Below are 22481 nucleotides of genomic sequence, written 5' to 3'. Positions count from 1 at the left end.
TCCAGCCCCCCCAGCAGCTCGGTGGCAGTGCCAGAGCAGCTCCACTGTAGCCCTGCCTCTCCTGGACAGGTACCCTGAAATGGGCATCGTGCTCCAGATGCAGCCCCAAAGCCACCAAACACAGGCTGCAAAGGCACTTCACACCATTTGAAAATAAAATATGCAAATACTTAATTTTCTTTTATCAGTTATTGTATTTTTATGCATGCCACACTACACAAAGCCTGCAGCCTCCAGTTTACAGAACAACACAGGAACATTATTTTTGCACACCACCACACCACTTGTGTGCAAAAATGTGTTGTTCCAGGGGTCTCAGCATGTGCAGACACACCAGGCTCCCAGAGCAACCACTGCTCCCCTAAAGAACCCTGCAAAGGGACATGTCACAAGTCTTTTTCTGTAGCTGGCAAAAAGGATAGCCAGGTCAGCCAGAGTGATGTAAAGTGCTCAAAATATATCAGAGACAGCAGGATAACACAAGACACCACGCTGCTGGACACACATACATCAGCAGCTACATTTAGGAATTTCAGTCCTAAAACCTGTCACACAGTGTTTTGCTAGCAGTGAAAAATATTTAATTTACGACTGTGACAGGAGATGTCTTCAGTGCAACACAAACAGTAGCAGCAGTGTTACTAATTAAACCAAAACTCAAACTCCCAGACAGCTGATCCAGGATAGTGGGAGAAGTGATACTGCATTTCAACACAGTGCCTTTCTCCCTTGGTTTACAAGTGAAATGTGCCCCCTCTCAAAAGGTGTTTGCTCTCTCTTTATTTTAAGAATAAAGTCATAGCTTAAGCTTTGCTGATTTATACTTGCTGGCACCTGTGAAGATTCACAAAAAAAAAAAAAATTCATTTTAATTAGTTCTGCAGAAGTGCTATCAACATTTGGATCAGGTTTTCCCTGGATGCCCCAAGGAGCAGCACAGTCAGTGCCCTTGGTCATCCTGCCACAAAAGGCTTGGCACAGGGACATTTGGGGCTTCAGTGACCCCACAGGACACCTGGATATGGCAAAACAATTGTGCCCCAGCTGCTGTCCAGATGGGACAAAGCAGCTGGGTGGCAGAGGCAAGCTCTGGATGCCAATGGCACTTTTATACCAACTGTGACAGCAGAGCAATGCATCCCAGCTTTGGGATTCTTCCACATTTAAAGCCACACCAAGCAAAAATACGTGCTACATCCAAACCCAGGGATCACATCGTGCTCCAGAGAGGACTTTGCCTGCTGAGAGGTGTCTGTGGGCACTGGGCATGTTCCAGGTAACACTCACCCCTCACAAGCTCAGCATGCAGCCACCACACACCTGCAACAGTTTGTGTTGGGGGCACAGAACAGACCTGCCACGAGTCACAGAATCGCTTAGGCTGGAAAGGACCTCTAAGACCACCGAGCCCAGCCTCTAACCCAGCACTGCCAAGCCCATCCCTTGCAAAAGGCAAACTGGAACACTGCTCTGCCCTCCCCAGGCTCTTCCCAAGGTCTCCTGCACCCCAATCCCCCAAGACACAAGCAGCTGGGGCACTGCCACCAGGCAGGATGGGGCACAGGCTGGGGGAGCCTGCAGCTGAGCCCAAGGGAATTCTACCCCTGGGTTCCCACTATTGTGCAGCCCTTCCTCAAATGCACAGCAGATGAGTCCCTTAGCTACACTCTGGCCTTGAGAGCCTCTCTAATAAAAATACCAGCCTCCTCCTCCTCCCTCATGGTGGAAGCCTCTCTGAGACCTCCCGCAAATCCAAGAGGATAGAGAGAGAGGGGCTCTCTGGAAGGGGTTGTTTGGTATTCTGTCACAAAGCCAAACAGATGTTTGTAAAAATCCAAACTGGTTCTACAACTGTTTTAAACTCACACAGCTGTGCACAGCGAGCAACTGCACCGGGGGAGAAGACCACTGCTCTCACACCGAGGGACTGGAGTTTAATAAACCAAACTTCCCGTGCCTTACTCCAGCTCCCTCCTTCCAATTTAGCGTTTATGGCAGAGGAAACTGCTGAAACAAGAAAAGTGAAGTGGCTTTTCCAGCTCCATGGTGAAAATTTGCATCCAGATGGGGACTAGGAGCAGACCTCCCTGGTGGCAGATGCAGGCAGTGAGTGCAGCACCCGATTTGCACCAGGCAGCTTACCTGGGGAGGGACAGCCAGGCTGGGACAGGAGCCTGCTGGGCTGGGCACCCACCTCAGAATAATTATACCATGGAATCACTGCAAGCCTCAGTGCAGCAACAGGAACCCAGAGCAGAACAGACTGAAGAAGCCTCTTTGTATCAGTATTTTAAAAAATGTAAAGTTGATGTTAATTTCTGACAGTGCTTTTATTATGATTTATTTATGGATGAAAATTACTGTCGCTCTGATTTTTTAAGTTTTTCTAAGCTTTCTGATATTTACGTTCTTGTAATGAACTTTCTCACACACTTTATGTAAATAACGTATTGTTTGGCATTCTTTTATGGAGGAGGAGAAATTTGATGGACTGTTGGTCATTGGAGAGGTGGCACTGTCACCCTCCAATCCACTGTCACTTTGGGAAATCTATAAATGTTGGAGTCAGAAATGAAAAGTGCCTTTATTACCGTGAGAGAGCTGTGTGTCCACGTCATCTTATTTTGTGTCCTATAGGGAGAAATTACAGCTATGAATTTCTAAAAGACTCATATTTTAGAAATATAGAAATAGGAAATATGCCTGTCCAAATTAATTATACAGGACAGTTTTACAATCCTATAAAATACTAACTTTTTGCAAGCCAAAACTATTTGTCATAGAATATTTGCATTTTAGTAATGTAAAAGATTGACTGTCTACATAAGTACTACCATGCTGCTCCCCAAAAACCACAGCAAAACTTCTGTTGTTGTTTTCTTCTCTTTTTCATACTTCAGAAGAATGCATGGCAATTGAAAAACTGGTTTTACTTATGTTGCTAGCACAGGAGCCTGTAACAGCTGGGTAATTCCATATTTCTGATTCATGCTGCAATATACAGAGAGGCACATAAAATCAAATTAGTTTTATAATTTCTATACAGGCAACACAGTTGTGATGAGTGTATTTTTTAAAACTCAGAAGCTAGAGCACTGGGAAAAACTGTCACAACGCTCTGCTTATTTCAACTTCAAGAAAGAAAAGCTTTCCATATCTGAAGAATTCCAAGCAAAACAGGAACACATTAGCAGGCTGAAGTGACTGACCAAGCTCACAGCCCTGTCACGTTCAGACAAGAATTTTAAGTGCCTGCAGTCTAAAGCTTCATTATTTTTTGCAGAACAATCTGGCAACGGAGGTAACCTGATTCCCTGGGAATCAAATGTTACTTAAAGACAGGTTTCACCTGTCAGGGATAAAACATATTCTGAGCAACAGAGTGTCAGGGTATACAGACCTCAGAGGAGAGGGTGGCCTGTCCCTCATGGCTAAAAGAGAATTGAGGGAATTTTCTGCTTTCATTGAGTTTTGAATTTTATCTATTTTTTGTAACTTTGAGGGGAAATATTCTAACACAATGGCAGCTACAGCAGCGTTGTGCAAAGACACTACAAAAAAAGGTGGAATAACAAACAAACAAACTACAGAACATTTCAGGCAACTGCTCTGATGATTCCTGCAAGTTTTAGGATCTTCCTTCCCTGGGTCTCTCCCCATGGGGCAGAGTTATCCTTACAGCCATCAGTAAGACAGACAGCAGAAGAGAAGTGTCAGTTTTTCCCAGGTGAATTTAAAGAGGAAGGGATTGTTATGGACTTGCTCCACCCATGCAGGTGCCCACTCAGCCTCTCCTTCCTTCTCACAGCCGTGCCTGGGAGTCAGTATTTGGAGGAAAACTGAAAAAGAAGGCCCAACTCTTGCTTAACTTACAGAGGTAGAAAGGAGGGATTTAGGATTTTCAGAGAGACTCAATCCATGCAGCAGCTCAGGGGGCAGGTGAAAGCTGAGGAGAGCACTTGGTGGTGACTTTCCTGCCCCCCAAGCAGAAGCAGCACGTCCAGCCCCTGTCTGAATTCACCTGCAGAGGAGAAGTCAAGGAGGTGACTCCAGGTTTGCTCTGTGCCCTCTGCAGGGCAGGACATTGCAGGGACAGGAGAGGCCCTTCTGCCCAGCCCTGCTGCTGTGGAGCTGGACATGCTTCCATCAGGGGACACCCCCCAGTGCAGGACAGGACAGGACACCCTGTCCTGCTGAAGGTGCTTTTCTTAGGGCTTCCCTGAGCAGGAGCAACACCAGCACTCATCACCTGGGGAGCTGCTTGGGGGAAGGCACAGAAGTTGGGCAGAACCAGCAGAGCCAGCTGTGAGCCAGAGCAGCCTGCTGTTTTGACAATATCCCCTCCCTGGGGCTGCCTGCCTGCTGCATGTACACAGCAGCATCCCATGGGGCAGAGAAAGAAAGCCAATATACAGAAACATGCAGCGTTCAGCAGGGACCTGGGCAGCAAACAGAAATTAAAGCTGATCTCCCCAAGGAAGCCTGTGCATTTCCACAGAATTGAGATGTCTGTTTCCCTGGTCTTCCCCTGAAATTCTCAGTTGAATGCTGGAAGCAAATACAAAATTTCTCCTTGTGCCAGTGACACCTGTCAGTCACTCCCCCAACCAGGCTGCTCCTGACATCCACAGCCCCACAGGACAAGGGGAGGAACACAGAGCTGCTGCCAGAGAGCAGAACTGCAGCCTGGCCCAGCCACACAGCGCTGAGACCGCTGCAGACAGCAGGGCCAGGATACTGCTCAGACCAAGAGCTCTCTGAGGCTGGAGCCATCCTTTCATCCCTCCTTCCCCTGCCATACTGTGCCTAATGTAATTTGATGCTACAATAAAAATAGATGATCCTCAACCCCCCTGCCCAGCCCAGTGGGCACTGGTGGGTTGGGCACAGAGCCTGTGCTCAGCTGCTGCTCATGGGCAGGTGCTCCAGGGACTCTGGTTCTGCTTCCAGTTATCGTTGTTGTGACCTACAAGGGAAAACCTCTGGCTTTAAATACACATTTTTGATAATGAAGTTACCAGCTCCCACCCTGCCTTTGGCTAAGTCAAAGCACACTTAATAATTGAAATCACCCAGAGGAATACATCTATCTGGTCCCCTCCACGTGAGACAACGGTACTGAAAGCAATAGAACATCAAACCAACTGTTTTATAATCGCTGCCAAAAGCCACACATCTCCTATCAAGCCCATGCAGAGAACCCAGACACTGACTGACACGTGTTCTTAAATAAAACAGGGCACTTGCAGGGCAGGAACAGGAAAAGGAGAGATGAGGTGAGCTCTGCAGCTTCACACAGGGGTGCTGGTGGGTGTCTCCAGCGATACATCCGTGCAAATTTTCTGGAAAAAGAAATAGCAGGCTTTTGCTTCACCAACAAAAGGAGCTGTTGAAATAGAGGGTTTTTTTCAGACACAGCTGATAAGGATAATTACGTGGTGGAGAGCTTAGTCATCCATCTCACAGCGACAGAAGAGCAGATTCCCTTAAAAATAGCGCCAGCAGCACCCAGCACGCTCGGGTGCCGGCAGGAGCATCGCGGGCCGGGAATGCCGCTAGAGGGCAGCGATCCGTGCGGGGGATCCCAGCGTGCAGCGATCCCAGTGTAATGTACAGCGATCCCAATGCACAGCGCTCCGTGCGGGGATCCCAGCGTGCAGCGATCCCAACGTACAGCGATCCCAACGTACAGCGATCCCATTGTAATGTACAGCGCTCTGTGCGGGGATCCCAGCGTGCAGCGATCCCAGCATGCAGCGATCCCAGTGTGCAGCGATCCCAGCGTGCAGCGATCCCAATATAATGCACAGCGATCCCAGTGTACAGCGATCCCAGTGTACAGCGCTCTGTGCGGGGATCCCAGTGTGCAGTGATCCCAATGCACAGCGATCCCAGTGTAATGTACAGCGATCCCAGTCTGCAGCAATCCCAGCGTGCAGCGATCCCAGTGTAATGTACAGTGATCCCAGTGTACAGCGATCCCAACGTACAGCGATCCCAATGTAATGTACAGTGCTCTGTGCAGCGATCCCAGCGTGCAGTGATCCCAATGCACAGCGATCCCAGTGTAATGTACAGCGCTGTGTGCAGGGATCCCAGTGTGCAGCGATCCCAAAGCACAGCACTCTGAGCGGGGATAGATCCCAATGCACAGCGATCCCAATGTACAGCGCTCTGTGCAGCGATCCCAATGTACAGCAGTCTGTGCAGGGATAGATCCCAATGTGCAGTGATCCCAAAGCACAGCGCTCTGAGCGGGGATGGATCCCAATGGACAGCCATCCCAAAGCACAGTGCTCTGAGCGGGGATGGATCCCAATGTACAGCACAAGGATACCAATGCACAGTGCTCTGAGCGGGGATGGATCCCAATGCACGGATCCCAATGCACAGCGCTCTGAGCAGGGATGGATCCCAATGCACAGCGATCCCAATGTACAGTGCTCTGAGCAGAGATGGATCCCAATGTACAGCGATCCCAAAGCACAGCGCTCCGTGCAGGGATAGATACCAATGTACAGCGATCCCAAAGCACAGCACTCTGAGCGGGGATGGATCCCAATGTACAGCACAGGGATCCCAAAGCACAGCGCTCTGAGCAGGGATGGATCCCAGTGTACAGTGCAGGGATCAGGGATCCCAATGTACAGCGCTCTGTGCAGGGATAGACCCCAATGCACAGTGATCCCAATGTACAGTGCAGCAATCCCAATGCACAGCACTCTGTGCAGCAAGCCCAATGCACAGTGCTCTGAGCAGGGATGGATCCCAATGTACAGGATCCCAAAGCACAGAGCTCTGAGTGGGGATGGATCCCAATGCACAGCGATCCCAAAGCACAGAGCTCTGAGTGGGGATGGATCCCAATGCACAGCGATCCCAAAGCACAGAGCTCTGAGCAGGGATAGATCCCAATGTTCAGCGCAGGGACCCCAATGCACAGCGCTCTGAGCGGGGATGGATCCCAATGCACGGATCCCAGCCCGGAACGCTCCGGGCGCGCACCCGAGCAGCACCGGCATGGGGCACGCACAGCGTCTGGCACCGCTCACCGCCTCCCCAGACAGTCCCACCAAAACACCTGCCAGACAGAGGAGAAGGCACAATTCTACCTCATCAGAAATAGCACTCTAAAGCCAGCAGGCTAAAAGGCCGTTCTGATCTGCCCCAAAGGAATTCAGCTTATTCACCACGGGATGCTGTTGTATCTGGGAGTTCTCTGTGGAGCTGATCCTGAGAAATCCCTCTGCCCGAGGAAATACAACCCAAATGGAATGACCACCTCAAAAAGCACTGGAGTGCCCCTTTTAGTTCTGGGTACAGCTCTTTCCTTGGGAAAAGAGGAGGCCCAGATTTTATGTTTCAAACCAGGGATGTAGGCCTGTCCCACTTTGGAACAGCCAGCAGCTGGAATATCCTCCAAGAGATGAGGTTCCATTATCCCGTTCCTGATCAAGTCCCAGCTGGTTGCCAGACCTGCTCTCTACTTAGATAAAACCTCTCTAAAGGGCTCAAACATGTACACTTGACAATGTTTTCATCATAAAACCTAATTACACAGCCTAAAAGGACTAAAAGGTTAAAACAATTGTTCTGACTCCTTTCAGCTGAGGAGCCAGGGAAGGATCTGTGTGAGATGTGTGACTGGATGGGCAGCCTCGAAAAGTCCAGCTGGCTTTTTTCTGTACCCTCCTCTTCTCTGGCTGCCCTGCACCCACTGCCCATGTCAACAAGATCAACCTAACAACAAGCCATGTCTAGTGGCTAGATGACTACTCTCGGGAAGAAACAAACCAAAGCGGAAGTCCAAACCAAACAGAGAACAAGGGCCAAGCACATTCACATCAAATCACAACCCTCAGGCCTTCTCTAGTCCGTGAGGGAACTACCTCTGCTTGAGAAACTATGGAGCACTCACCCACCCAACATCAGTAACCCCAAGACACTCCCATAAGTCAGAGAAAGCTGGATATCCCCCCCACAGGGCAATATTTTGTGGGTGGTGTAGGCACACTCTCTTCTATCAGAGCCTGAGGTAACCAGTCCCTAACACAGGCACTAAGAAGCACCCCTAGAGCAGGGGACCCACAGTGGGGTGATGGGAATGTGAGACAGTAGGAACAGTTGCTACCTTCAGAAAACTTGAGAGGAAACAGAAAAACTGCAAGTTCTCAAACTGGTTTCCCTTATTTTGTAGCAATCAGAGAAAGGGGGTGTGGGTCATCCACAAGGAGAGTGGGAACACTCTCCAACACGCAGGAAAGCTGTGATCCAGCTAGCAGTACATCTCATGGGAGCAAGTGGTGCAACTTTCCCAAACTCAAGGAGTAGGGGGCTTTCCCCCAGCATTATTAACGTTCTGGTAGGCAGATCTTCACCCAGACTCTGGGTGCATGCTGTCTGTCAGGACTGCTAACACGAGCAGACGCTGCTTTCATGTTTGGGAATTTTGCCATTGACTTCAAAGTACTGAGATATAACACCTTGTGTATTCCCTAAACACACTTAATAACAGCACCTGACACATTTAAAGTGCTTAGACATGTTAAAGGCATTGTACAACATTAGCAAAAAACCAGGAAACCCTGTCTAGGTGGTTCATGAGAAATCTGGTAAGCCAAGAGTCTATCCCTGCATCAGATGCTTATCTATTAGCCAGCTAATAACTGTGTGACTCTTCTGCAACTGATCCGTGCAGCCACAAGCAGGGACTACCTTCTGGTGAGCTGTGGAGACACTAGATTATTCATAATCCCCTTAAATCATAACTAAGAATACAGATTAGAAGGTGTAAAGCGTGCAGTAAGTGTTCTAAACCCAACACAAACACGGCCAATCTCAGTCTGAGTCAGAGCCTGCCTGCTGGGAGCTCGCTGAACTCCTTCTGCAGGGCAGCTCTGGGGGTGCAGGGTGGGGTTTGGCTCCCGGGGCTGGGCTGCTGTGACACCAACACACACCAAGCAGTGCCTGGAGCCAGGTACAGGCAGACAGGAGCAAGGTCAGCCGAGCACAGCAGCACCACTTTGGGGACAAGGACACGGGGCTAAGAAATTAATGTTCCCCTTTGCTTCAGGGCAAGCAATGGAGGGAAGGAACAGCGAGGAGAGGGACAAAGGAAAGGGCTTTTGTCTCTAGATAGCTCAGAAATAAAATAACATGGTTCATGGGGTAGCTCTTAAAACGTGGAGAAGGCACCAATGGGAAACTTCAGCACAGGTCCAACTGCAGACAACACTGAACCCACTTCATCAACATCTCTGAACTTTGCCAAAAGTTGCCCAATCACAGAACCACCAAAGTTGGAAGACCCCTTCAATATAATTTCATCCAGTCATCAACCCAGCACCACCAAAACAACCCCTCATCCACAGCTCTGAGTGACTCCACCACCTCATCCTAATGCACGGCTACTCTTTCTGTGAACATTTTCCAGTATCTGATCCAAGCTTGCCCTGGCACAACCAAGACCCTTTCTTCTCCTTTCACTTGAGACAAGGCACAAGACACCTGCCCCTCCTCAGCTGTGTGCCCAGGGATGCATTCACAGGTGTCAGTGGTGCCACCTGACAAGGCTCCATGCAGGTGAAACCCCCATGGTCAGCAAACTGAACTGCTGCCACTGAAACCAGCCTGAAGCAACGAGCAAATGTGGAATTATAAACTGCATGATCCTGTGCTTGGTACATGTGGGGATACTGCAGGGAGACTCTTGAGACTCCTCTTCTTGGAGACAGCAAAACTGGCACCAACCTTTGCACTAACCTGCACAGCTGCTAAGAAGCACAGAGGGTACACAACACCGTGCTTTGTCAGGAGTTTATAAGGTTATATCTATGCTCACTGATGTTTTAACTGCACTGGGCAAGTAATACAGCGACACAGAAGTGCATTCCTGACCGTGCATGGGTCAGCAGGTAATTACCAATGAAAATCACCAACTCTGGCAGTCGTTTTATACACCGGGCTAATGGCAGCAGCAGGTTTATGTGTGGGACCTTCTTCCTCCAAGCACTTCTTCGTATTACTTTCCATGCAGTGCTCCTCAAATTTATCCACAGTTTCCCTGTCTACAGAACAGCCAGAGGTACCCGGTTTGATACTCCAGTTTTAACCACTGTGGCTTGAGGGGTATGCTCGTACCAACAAACAGCAGGAACGAGAACTGCTGGATCCTGGAAATCTGTGTCCTGACACTCCTGGAACCTCAGCAGTTTGCAGGTACAAGGTGTTTAACTGGCTGCTGACCTGCCAGACGCGCTCCTTGTGAGCGCAGCTGCTGCCAGCCTCGGTGGCTGCCCGTAGTACTATCCCCGTGTGCGAGCTGCAGCCACCTCCAGCAGTGTTTGTAAACATTCAGCCTTCCAAGAACTTCCCACTTGAAACACGACGGCTAATGTATTCACATCTGCAATAATTAGATGCAAACTCATAAAAAGCCTCTTTCTTGCTCAGCTGAAGTGCTATTCCATTAATAGTGATGTTCAAACGATTCTGAAACTCCCCACTGTTTAACTTTGAGGACTGCTCGTTGTACTTTGGAAATTTACTCTCAGTTGTAAGCTGACAAAGAAGGTATTAATTTATTCACATTTATGAGGCACGTCTATAGTTCAGCCTTCTCCATTCATTGGTCAGACAACAAATTGGTTTCTCTGAAAAATTACCTGATGAAATATTCAGCATAAGGCATTGTGTAGCTTAGACGTGCAGTACAAACTGCAGTTTTACTGGGGTGTCCCTGTGGGTTGGCTGTGGCACGTACGCCTGCATGTTTTATGCTTTGTCTGAAGAAGGAAGCTCCCCACAAGTGAGGAGAAAGCTCTTGGATATGGGTCACAAGTTGGTGTATCAAAACTTTGATGAGAATTTAAAAAAACCCTACAATGCATCAGCATATTTTCCCCAAGCCTTCAGAGAAAAAAACCAAAACCAAATCCAAACCCAACACAAACCAGACCTTTAACGTTCTTTACTATTTCAGTTGTTTCTACAAAGAGGAGGAAATCAACCAAGATTCATCCGAAGCCGGAATAAAGGCAAGAGGACACACTCTAATGTAGGTTACACAGGTTTCCTCTGCACTTCACGTTTGACACAGTCATTTTACTCCTGCTTCATTTTTAGTAAGTGGCAAATACCATTTACGCGTTTGCTTCCCACCCAGAAGAAGATTTAAATAAATCAATTCCTCTCTCACAACCTCGTGGCATTTTCCAGCTCAGACACCAAAACCCATTACACTCCGATTATTCTGATTTCCCAATCAAAACCCTGAAACCCGTTTCGCTTGTACTCAGAACAGAAGCAACGAGACAATGAGAAAAAAAGAAAGAACCACCGCTGAACACTTGGCGCGACCACCCCCCTCTCACAGTTCCGTTCGCATCGCCGCCGCCGGGGAGAGACCCTTTGAGCCCGGGCAGGGCTCCCGGCGGTGCCGGGAGGAACGGGAGGAGCCCTCCCGGCTCTCGGGGAACCCTCTCCGCTCCGACTTCTCGCCGCCCACGACCCGAGACAAACTCCAGCGTGGGGCGGCGAGCGCTCGCCCGCCCCGCGGCTCCCGAGCCGTGCCCGGGCATCCCCCGGCGGGCAGCGGCCCCGGGGCTGCCCCGGCCGGGCTCCGCGCCCTCGGCCCCCGCGGGACTCACCGGAGATCTCGGCCTGGGGCACGCCGCTGAGGCTGAAGCCCTTGGCTCCATACAGCTGCCGGACCTCGGCGCAGCTCCTCGCCTTGCTGCCGCTGTCACCGCGAGCCGGGGCGGAGGCGACACACAGCAGCCAAAATCCCCACGGGAAGACACGCATCCTTCTCCGCTGGCCCCGCCACCTGCCGTGCGAAGGGCAAAGCCAAGGTCCCGCGGCGCGGGGGCGGCCGGGGGGGCGCGGGGTGCGGCCCCTCCGCGGGCAGCCCCGGCGGGACGGGCGGGCGAGGGCGGCGGGCGGGCGAGCCCCGGCTGCCCGCGGCGTGCGGGGAGAAGGCGCCGGCGAGTTCAGCCCCGGACGCCGCCGCGGCTCGGCCGAGGGAGGGGGCAGAGATCCAAGTTCGGCCGCGCCGCTTCAAAGCCCCGGAGCGAGAGCGCGCTGAGGGCTTTTGTTCTTAGCGCGGCTGCATCCCCGGGCAGTCCCGCCGCGATGCTGCCGGCTGCGGCGCCGCCGGGCCGGGCGGAGCGCGGCGGGGCGGGGCGCGGGGCGGGCTGCGGGGCTGCTCCCGCGGCGGGGCCGGGCCGGGCTGGGCTGGGCTGGGCTGTGCCGGCACCGCTCCACCTGCGCGCCGAGCGGCGGCGGGGCGGCTCCGGGCGGGCAGGGCTTCCCCCGCCGGACGTGGCATCACGCGGCCCGCGCCAATCCCGCGCGGGGCGCAGCCCCCGCCCCGCCCCGCGCCCCCGCCGCGGGCGCTGCGCAGCGCCCGGAGCCGCCGGAGCGCGGCCGGAGCATCCCCGAGCATCCCCGGCGGGCGGGGCGCGCACGGCGCTCGGGGCCGCACGCCGTCCTTCGGCAAGGACAGCGCGCACGGAACCCTTCGTTCTTTGTCTGCGGCGTGGCCCCGGCGCTTAACCTGGGGAGCCGGAGTTCCCCCAGCGGACGGGAAAACGGCCGCGCAGGGGACTTAAATCGTTGCACACTTGGACCGGCGAGGAGAAAGCAGTTCAGCTGAGAGCCGGAGAGTCCCAGCAAGGTCCGGGAAAGTGCCCCTTTAAGAGCAGATGTGGGAAGAGAGGCAATTCTCTACGACAGATTCTCAGCTTTGGAGTTTACTTCATACAGCAGCCTGCCAGCTCCTGAACCTACAGCTCTGCCAGCCGCGTTTTGAGCTGCTTCCCACAGAACTGAGGCGTATGTGATCACCTGTGTGTCAAGGCAATGCCCGTGTGCTTCCCGAAATGAACTTGCAGGCTTTTGGCCAGCGTCTAACTTGTTTCCCGACGGACAGAAGACCCAGCGATCGCTCCTGAGCCTTTGGAGAGCAGTTATTCTCTGTGCAAAAAGGGGAGGGAGTCTGCCCTGCCTCAGCTGGAGCACTTGTGTGGGCTTAAACCTTAGGAGATAGCAGAAACCCCACATAAACACCATCACTCTGCCCCCAAAATATAGCAAAATTTATCAGAGATTGTAGCTTCTGGACTAGTCAGTCACCCAGATGTGCAAAACTACATTGGAAACTGGCGTTGTTCATCATTCATTGCTTCAGAACTGCTTGTTCTCCTGAGGGATGGGAGAAGTGACTGCAAAGTAGGAGCCATGGGCAGTGGAAGGGTGGCAGTAGGAAAAAGTTGTTGCTTTCCCATGAAATCACCTAATGAATTCCTCTTAAATCTTCCTAATTAGATTCATCTATGAGATACGACAAAGCAGACAGAGAGGAGAGGGAAATTCCCTGCAAAGACAGGGAGAATTTTGTAACGAAGATCATGACTGAGGTGACACATCATTACCACCAAACGTTAATAGCTTTGAGTCAGATACACCCATACAGCCCAAATCTTAATTCTCTCACAGATGACACTCAGCCTTTTGGCCTCTTGCATCATCTCTCAGTGATGCACAGTTTAGAAACCCAAGGCTTACAGAGTCCCAAAATACACCTCAGCTTGGAGCTTGCTTTGGGAGCTTTCTGGAATGTGGAAATACTGTTGTTCCTGGAAATATGTGGGGAAAAAACTGCCATGGATGAAGCGTGACTTACCCTGTTTTTAAATGAAAACTGTTTTGTAAATGCAAAAGTACTGCACACTTAAGAGGTTACCAAGTAGGTTATGTGGTACAAGGTTATTTCATCCCATACTCCTGGGGATTTATGTTAATTTATAGCCATAGACCTTTCCTCTCCCCAGGCTTTGAACATCTCACTTGAAGACCTGTGTCAGAGGTCTCATCTAGGTAATCTGAGTACAGCAACAGCAGGAAACAAGCAGCAGAGGAATCTGTGCCTACATTGCCTGACACCAGGGTCTTGTTCCTCCACTTGGAAAACCAGAGTGAAAATCAAATACTTGCAGGCACACGGGTAACAACAGCCTCACTTGAGTCTGTTGAGGGGAATGAACTCCAGGAATGCAAACTCCAAAGAGACAAAGTACTTGATAGAGAAGAAAGGCAGAGTCATAAACCTTTTATCTGGTCTGGCTGCACAGAATGACTTGGGGTGGGTGACACAGGAGACCAAAATAGTACCCCATTTCCTCTTTTCCTTCTCAAAGCCCGGGGTTGGATACTTGTTGCCATTGTACACGGAGTGCTTGCTTTCACTCTGCCTGTAGTGACTTTGGGAAAGCTCTCTGTGAGCTGTGGCTGCACCCCAAGGCTGCAGCACAAAGCTCTGTGCACTCACACAGCTGCTGGCAGGGGAAGAATTGGGACTGCAACCCTTGGGTTCTGCCCTTGGAGCCATCCCCTGAGCCATCCCCTGAGCTAGAGATCATTTCACAGGCCAGAGTATTTCCTTTCTCCCTCCCTTCCCCCTCTGGGTGGTGGTGCCTGGGCAGGGGCCGGGGTCACGTCGCTGCTGCTGCTGGAATCCTGGGATGCTCACTGCTGGAATCCTGGGATGCTCACTGCTGGAATCCTGGGATGCTCGCTGCTGGAATCCTGGGATGCTCGCTGCTGGAATCCTGGGATGCTCACTGCTGTTCCTGCTGAGACACCAGCCCCAGCACAGCCACACTGCCAGCTGACAGGCTCTTCTCAGAGCCACAGCTGAGCTACCAGCTCTGCTGCAAACCTCAGTCATCAAGTGACCACCAGCAAGTCATTTAACTCTCAACAGGGCTAAGAGTGTTTCTTATCTAACCACCTGCCTCGGGGATGCTCACATACTGTCATAATGAGAAGCTTGATAAGTAGACAAATTTAAAATGAACCCAAGCTGATACAACAGAGAAGATACCTGCAAGTCTGTGCAGGATCCAGTCCTGAGCAAACAAATCTTAAATGGTGAGGTGTGGGGTCCGCCGGGCAGAGGAGGAATTGAGAACTGCATGTTCTCAGAAGGCTAATTTATTATTTTATTATATAATATTAAAGAATGCTATACTGAAACTATACTAAAGAATACAGAAAGGACACAGACAGAAGGCTTAACAAGATACTAATGAAAAACTCGTGACTCTCTCCAGAGTCCTGACACAGCTGGACCAGGATTGGTCATGAAGTTAAAACAATTCACATAAAACCAATCAAACAACCACCTGCTGGATAAACAATCTCCAAACCACATTCCAAAGCAGCAAAACACAAGAGAAGCAAATGAGGTAGTATTGTTTTCCTTTTTCTCTGAGGCTTCTCAGCTCAGAAGAAATCCTGGGCAAGGGGATTTTTCCAGAAAATATGATAGTGACAATGAGGCACGTCTCATTTTGCTGTTAAGTTTGTATACACATGCAGGGTTTGACCTAGGCATATTTTAAGTAAATTGAAATAAGCATCTTCAAGGTGTCATGATGAAAATGTATTTTTGGCACCCATTGTAAATTGGATTGTCTATATCTGAGGATCAGATCCAGTTTCTGAACATCCTCAGCTAAAAGAATGGAACTTGGCAAAAAGTAAACAAAAGATTGTCCAAAAGCAGTCAGAAAAAGCTAGAACTGGGAAAGATACAAAAAGGCAGAGTAAAACACAAAGATGAGTAGACAAAATGCAGAGGGGGCAAAAAGCACACAGCCAGGCAGCAAGACAGTCAGAGGAAGACAGAAAATCCATCCTGCTCTGGAGATCACCTCTTGACAGTCCCGACAAAAAGCACTGCCCACTAAAAAGCTGATCCAAGCATTATGAAGCAAGAAGGATGAAGAAGAGCCAAATCATCTGGCACAAGGGAGGGAAAGCTACCCTTTAAAAACAAGAAGTGAACAGAGAGGCTTTCTACAACCTCAGTTTTCACTGGGGCACTTTGTTTCTCTAGCACTTTCCAAAACTTTTGCAATGCAGTGGACTTGCCTCTCTTTTTCACCTTGATGCAAGTCACGAACTGTACAGGCAGCAATGCAATTACACCCACCAGACTTCCAGCTGGCTCCAAAATGGACCTATGCTGAGCTACAGCAACCTGCAGTCTGACAGCAAAACCTAAACAGGAAAAAACATAGATTTTTTTCAAAATTGCCCTGTATCTTTGATGCCACATAAAAAAACTGTGTATTCCCTTGAATTCAGTGGTGTTTCTACTTTTCCCCCTATGTGTCAAGTGCAAAATTCACACAGAGTGGGGAGTGGGAAAGGAAAAGAGATGGGCAAAGCCTGACTGGGCTATGGCTTCCTCGCTCCTCCCAACCTCATCTAATGAAACCCTTTGCCCCTTCCCCTTAGCCAGTTCCATGATACTTTTGATTCTTTGGCAGCATCAGCAAATCTGGCACCTCTAGATTAAAAATCTCCATCAAAGCAGGAGTATCTCAGAACCTCTTCTGCCCAGTTCCTTTAATCTTTGCAGTAGCTGTTTCCTGCAGGATTCATGAAAGTCCTTTCCCCCCCCAACACTGGCTGGTGTTCAGCAGAAGCTGGACATGTGTTTTGCTGAATCAAATCTAATTAAGTTATTCAGAGGATTTACAAGATTACACCTTGCTATCTACAGCTACTTACTTCTTCCCTGGAAATCTGACATCTTCTCCTCCCCTCTGCTCCCATTCCCCCAGGAAGCTTTCCTGACGTGCACAAACAGCACGTGTCTGCTTGTTTTGATCACCAAAAATATCAGATCAATCCCTTCAAATTGCTGGGGCATCTATATACAACTGACAAATCCAGCTTGATCTCAGTTGACTTTGTAAGACACCATTTGCCTTCCCAAAATACCAAGACCTTTTGGGATTTGTGTGCTCGGATTAATTAATCAGGGATAGCGTTCAGTGCCTGTACAGAACTGGGGACCCTCCCCAGGTCTGGAGGGAGCCAGACTGAGGCCCCAAGGCAATGCAAATCACAATTCTGGCTGCTGAGGAACAGAGGAAGAGGGGCTGCACAGAGCCCAAGTGCAGCAGTGCACACCAGGGCTGTGCCAAGCTGCTCTTTGTCCTTTGGTAGAACAGACAGATGCCCTTCAAATGGAATTTTCATTTCCCCAGTGTGGCTAGTACTAGGAATATTAGGAACAACTAAGTAATTTCAGACAGAGACTCAGGCTAATGCAGGTTATTGCCACTCTGTGCTGTGTTTTGAATTGAACCACACAATTTTACAGCAGCAACTTACAGGAATGTATTGCTTAATGACTCCACCCTGCTAGACTGTACTTGTATTATATAGAGTCAGAGATTTCCCAGTAGAAAAAACTCTTAAAGGCCAAAAAATAAATAAATGCCATAAACTTGTTAGAGAAACTGCTGTTAATTTGGTCTGCCCCAGGAAGTACATTTCATCCTTTCTGGGAACTTTCAGTAAAACTTTTCCCACTCTCAAAAACATACACAGCAATGAACAAAGAATATGGACATGGCACTTGAATCTGAGTTACATTTGATAAGCAGAGCTTTGATTGTCACCATCATATTGTATCAAAAATCCCCTTGCCCAGGATTCTTCTCCTGGGAAGTTGAGAAGCCTCAGAGAAAAAGGAAAACAATATTCTCTCATTTGCATCTCCTGTGTTTTGCTGCTTTGGAATGTGGTTTGGAGAGTGTTTATCCAGCAGGTGGTTGTTGGATTGGTTTCATGTGAATTGTTTTAACTTCATGACCAATCCTGGTCCAGCTGTGTCAGATTCTGGAGAGAGTCATGAGATTCATTATCATTCTCTGTATCCTTTCTGTGTTCTTTAGTATAGCTGTAGTATAATATTCTTTCATATAATATAATATCATAAAATAATAAATTAGCCTTCTAAGAACATAGAGTTAGATTCATTCCTTCCTGCCACAGGGGACCCCAGAAAATACCACACTTTGATAGTATGAAATGGCTCAAAATGGCCTCCAAAACTAGATGAGAAATGTGTCCTGTTTAGCATGCCCCTATAGTGATGTACAGAAGATTCCTTCCTACTTCCTGCAAAAGTTGGAATCAGAAGACTTCCTCTTTTATTTCAAGAGATTATATCCTGAACCTAACTGGTTTTGAAAGAGATTTTTCAGGTTAAAATCACCCCTCATTCTCATTGTCATCTGGCTGTGGCACTGGCTAAGGAAAACACGAGCAGGAACACACTCTGTTCCTGGGAATGCCAGCTCAACAGCCTGTTCCTGAGCACAGGTCCAAGGCAAATGGGTGTGGGGTAGGCATCTCAGATTTTTTTGAGAAGAAAAACTCATGTTGATGACCCACATTAACATTTCCCAATTTCTTTATAAAGGAAAGGATGCTCTTGTTTCACTTGGAAACTGAAAGAGTCTCAATCAGCCTCTAATTAGTTTTATATTCACCTCATATTGGGAAGTAACTAACAGAAGGGGAAGGAAAAAAAGGAATACTTTGTGAGCTGGCAGTCATTGAAAGGACTCAAAGCCACAAAATCTGGCCCTGATTTTAGTCTCAAACCTGAATCTGTGTTAGTCTGTTGAAGGTGCAAACGTCAGTCACATCAGGATGCACATTTATTGTATTGTAAGCTTTTCCTGGTTTATCTTTTCCTTTAACTCTGACAGGGGAAAAATAGTGGAGACTGGAAAAAGGAGAAAATAAAAAGTGTCACCATAGGGGCATCTGGCATCCCTAATGGAACTCCTGAGCTGGCACTTTATCCTCAGCTGTTGCTGCACTAAACACCACAGACTAAAGGGCTTCAATGAATTAATACAATTACCCTGAGTTCTACTCAAGTGTGTATTTTTCCCCCCTCACATTCAGTCAGGTACAACATAACCTGTTTTTCTAGGGATACTGACTGTGAGGAAGCACTGACAGGGCTGGACTTAAAAGCACCCAACACCTCCAGCTGGAAGCAGAGGCTCTCCCACTCCAGGCTATGTCTGTGCTGCAGGAACCACCAGCTGGTGTCAGCCAGGGGAGCAGGTAAGCCTGGCTTAGCACCAGGTAGCTGGCAGGACAGCTCAGCAAATGTTGGGCAGCTTTCCACACCCAGGGGAGAAAATCTGACCTGGAGTTTGGAGCTGTGTCCTTCCCATGCACTGATATAAGATAATGACCAGGTGACACACATTTTTAATGTGTGCCAGCTTCACTGCTGATGGAACTGCACATGAGCAGAGGAGCAGCTGGAATGGATCTGGGCCAGTGTGGTTTTCATTCTGAGATCTGTGCATGCTGTAACACAAAGACAGTGAGGGTATCTGCTATGACTATGTCATCTCCAAGGTGCTCCAAGCCCTCAGCAGACAGAGTGATGCCAGTGCAGTGCAGCAGCTCATCCTGGCTCAAGATTAATTAAACATCCTCGTGGAATGTTACTGTTTCTTTGCTCAGCACTGCCTAAACACCCAGTGCTGGATTTTTCAAGATGCCAGACAACACAAACCCATCTTCTTGAGATTAAAAATAGAGCTCTTAATCTGATTTAATTTCCTCAACCTGCTAGACACCAGAGAGCATGAACACAAGGAGATGCAGAGACATGGGGTTTTAGAAATGATAGAACTCACTCAGTTCCTTTCCACCAGGTGTTCAGTTGGTTGCATGGTTTGTTTTTACTGTGCTGCTTTTGAGCAGAGCCTTCAAAAGAAATTGCCTGTGACAGCTATGTATTTTCACACCACATACACAATTTTGTGTCAGGAAGGACTTTCCTTCTGTGGCTAAAGGAGCAAAGCTTCGTTCCCCTGCCTCTATTGTAGCAGATGCCAGGGACATGGCTTTTTAAAGCATTTTAAATAGAAGTTGGTGGACTGGGGGACCCTGGAGCACACTTTCAAATCTTCCTTGCTGCCTCACAAAAGCTAAGCAGTTAGGTGCAATGACTCACTCACACTGACATTTTTGGGAGAGAATGATGCCTTTTATAATAACATTGATATTCCTCCATTGATGTCTCAACACTAGCTAATTTAGAAAAGAAACATGTAGTGCAAGGTTGAAAGGTCACAGGCCAGCCAAAGAACTCATGAGATCATGGGACCATGAAAGAAGCTTTGGCTTTTAAATAAAATACCCTTTTTTCTTTTTGTTTCCTTTTTTTAAGGAAGAGAAAAACTTTTCTGAAAGGCCAGGAATTTAATCTGAACTCTTCTTTCACATACTGTACAAATAAAAACTACACTGCAGAACTACTTGGGGGGGTTCAGTAGAGTTTATCTCCAGAGGTCACTTTAATCTATATTGAGTAGAGAAACAGAGGGAGAAGGAAGGACCCACATTCACTTTGAGAAAGCTGCCAGACCTGTCTTTAAGCTCTGACATTACCATTGTCAAGCCAGTAACCTTCTTAGATTATTCTCCCCACAGTCTAGTGGGGACTCTGCAGCCTAGTGAGTGTGAAATTAAATTATGAAATATTGGATTATTTGTGGCTGTTGTGTTCTGCTCTACCCACCCTGTTCTACTTTTTCCAGTCTCCCCTATTTTTCCCCTGTCAGAGTTAAAGGAAAAGATAAACCAGGAAAAGCTTACAATACAATAAACTTGCATCCATAGTGCTCTGATGGTGACTGATGTTTGCACCTTCAACAGACTTTAACACAGGTTCAGGTTTGAGACTAAAATCAGGGCCAGATTTTGTGGCTTTGAGTCCTTTCAATGACTGCCAGCTCACAAAGTATTCCTTTTTTTCCTTCCCCTTCTGTTAGTTACTTCCCAATATGAGGTGAATATAAAACTAATTAGAGGCTGATTGAGACTCTTTCAGTTTCCAAGTGAAACAAGAGCATCCTTTCCTTTAAAAAGAAATTTGGAAATGTTAATGTGGGTTATCAAAATGAGTTTGCAAAAACAGGAGGGGCTTAATGTGCTGTGTTCCCTCTTCCTTCCAGTGCAGCAGCTAACAAATAATATTTGTTGATGCAATATATATAGTCCATATATCTTTAGTATGAGAATTTGTTATTAAACCAATTAGGCACAGAGTGCTTTCATAACTATAGCTGCTCAAAATGAAAAAGACAAAGTGGTTTCCTAATGGAACATGCAGTTGATAAGAGAAGAAATTATTCTTTCATGTTTTCAGATATTAAGAAAATAAAGACTAGCTCCTACAATGAAGCAGCATATGTTATCCTTGCTGTCCTCCCAAACTTGCATAATCAAATGCTTAATTCCTCTGCTTTCTTGTTCCTATAACATTAACAAGGTCCATAAAGTCTGAGGTAACCGAGTGTAAGTCACCTGTAAAGCTCACTGAGCATTGAGAAGAATTTATCACACTCTTAGGAACAGCATGGATTTGCTGAGCCAAGGAAGGGCTTGTGCTGGATCCCAGCATATCCAGAGTTCTCTGCTTACAAGGAGCCTGACCCAGTGTCACAAGGGAGAGCTTTCTGAAGGCTCTGGCTGCCTGTCCTTCCTAACTGCAGCCTGCTGGAACAGGAGACTCCCTCCTGACTCTTGACACAATGTCTTAGGCTGGAAGATGTGGCTGGGGGTGAATATTCCATTTGCCATCTGTCAGAGCTGGGCAGTTCTCTGCTGTTCATGGGGCAGTTTTTTCTTTATCTCTCCCACAGCCCATCCTCCCTCCAGCAGATCTCTGCTGTCCATGGCCACTGAGTGTCCCTGCAGGGCTGATCAAATTCCATCATCCCATGGGGAGATGCTGTGCCCAGGGCAGGAGCCAAGCATTCCTACCTGGATACAATCTGCCCTGGAACAGCCCAGCAGCCTTTGCCCCCTGCATTCCCAGAGGAGCAGCTTTCTCCTGCCCTGCATTCCCAGAGGGAGAGCAGGCCCATCTCCAGCAGCCCTGGAGCTGCAGAGGAAAACTCCCCCCTTGTGCAGGATCCTGCTGCAGCAGAGCCACAGCTGGCACTGCAGGAGGGCTGAGCCCCCCTGGGATGGGGCTGTGCCCCCACCCTGACACACAGGGGACAGGGCAGGGTCTGACTCTGGCAGGGTTGTTTTGTATTTACTGCATTGTTTATTTTATTTTTATTTTCTCCCCTACTAAAGAACTGTTATACCTGCTCCCATATCTTTGCCCCAGAGCCCCTTAATTACAAAATTATATCAATTCAGAGGGAGGGGGTTTACATTTCCCATTTCAGGGGAGGCTCCTGCCTTCCTCAGCAGACACCTGGCTGTTCAAACCAAGACACACAAGAATCTCATGAGGTACTTGCCTGTAACAAAGGTGTGACCTGCCTGGCACTGACACCCTGAGCTCATACACACTGCAGGCTCCAACATCCCTGGGACTGGCACCAGCCTGAGAGCTCAGCTTCAATCACCAGTATCAGAAGTTAGAGCTGTTCATTTAAAAGCTGCTCCCATGACCTCAAGGCAGACAAAAGCTGACCCATCAATGGGTTTTGTCCCACAAGGCAAAAACACCGTGCAGTTTGTCCACAAGGGCCTTCTTGGGTATGGAGGCACAGCAGTGTCTGTAAATCCTTATAAATTATACCAGTATGCTATCTAACCTTCTTACATGGGCTTGGACAATT

At 48.6% G+C, this 22481-nt stretch overlaps 1 protein-coding gene across 1 annotated transcript in view; it reads right to left on the bottom strand.

Annotated features, from left to right (window-relative positions):
• GPC1 (glypican 1) overlaps positions 1–11949 on the bottom strand; it is a 202285-nt gene extending 190336 nt beyond the window's left edge. Inside the window, exon 1 of the mRNA XM_084212374.1 lies at positions 11649–11949. Within this exon, the coding sequence (XP_084068500.1) occupies positions 11649–11805 (157 nt within the window). The 5' untranslated portion in view covers positions 11806–11949. The remainder of the gene's footprint in view (positions 1–11648) is intronic.
• Between the last annotated feature and the right edge of the window lie 10532 nt (positions 11950–22481).

The sequence above is a fragment of the Fringilla coelebs genome, assembly GCF_963513975.1.
Source record: "Fringilla coelebs genome assembly, chromosome: 10".
Classification (NCBI taxonomy): domain Eukaryota; kingdom Metazoa; phylum Chordata; class Aves; order Passeriformes; family Fringillidae; genus Fringilla; species Fringilla coelebs.
This window is presented reverse-complemented; position numbering and strand designations above follow the sequence as displayed.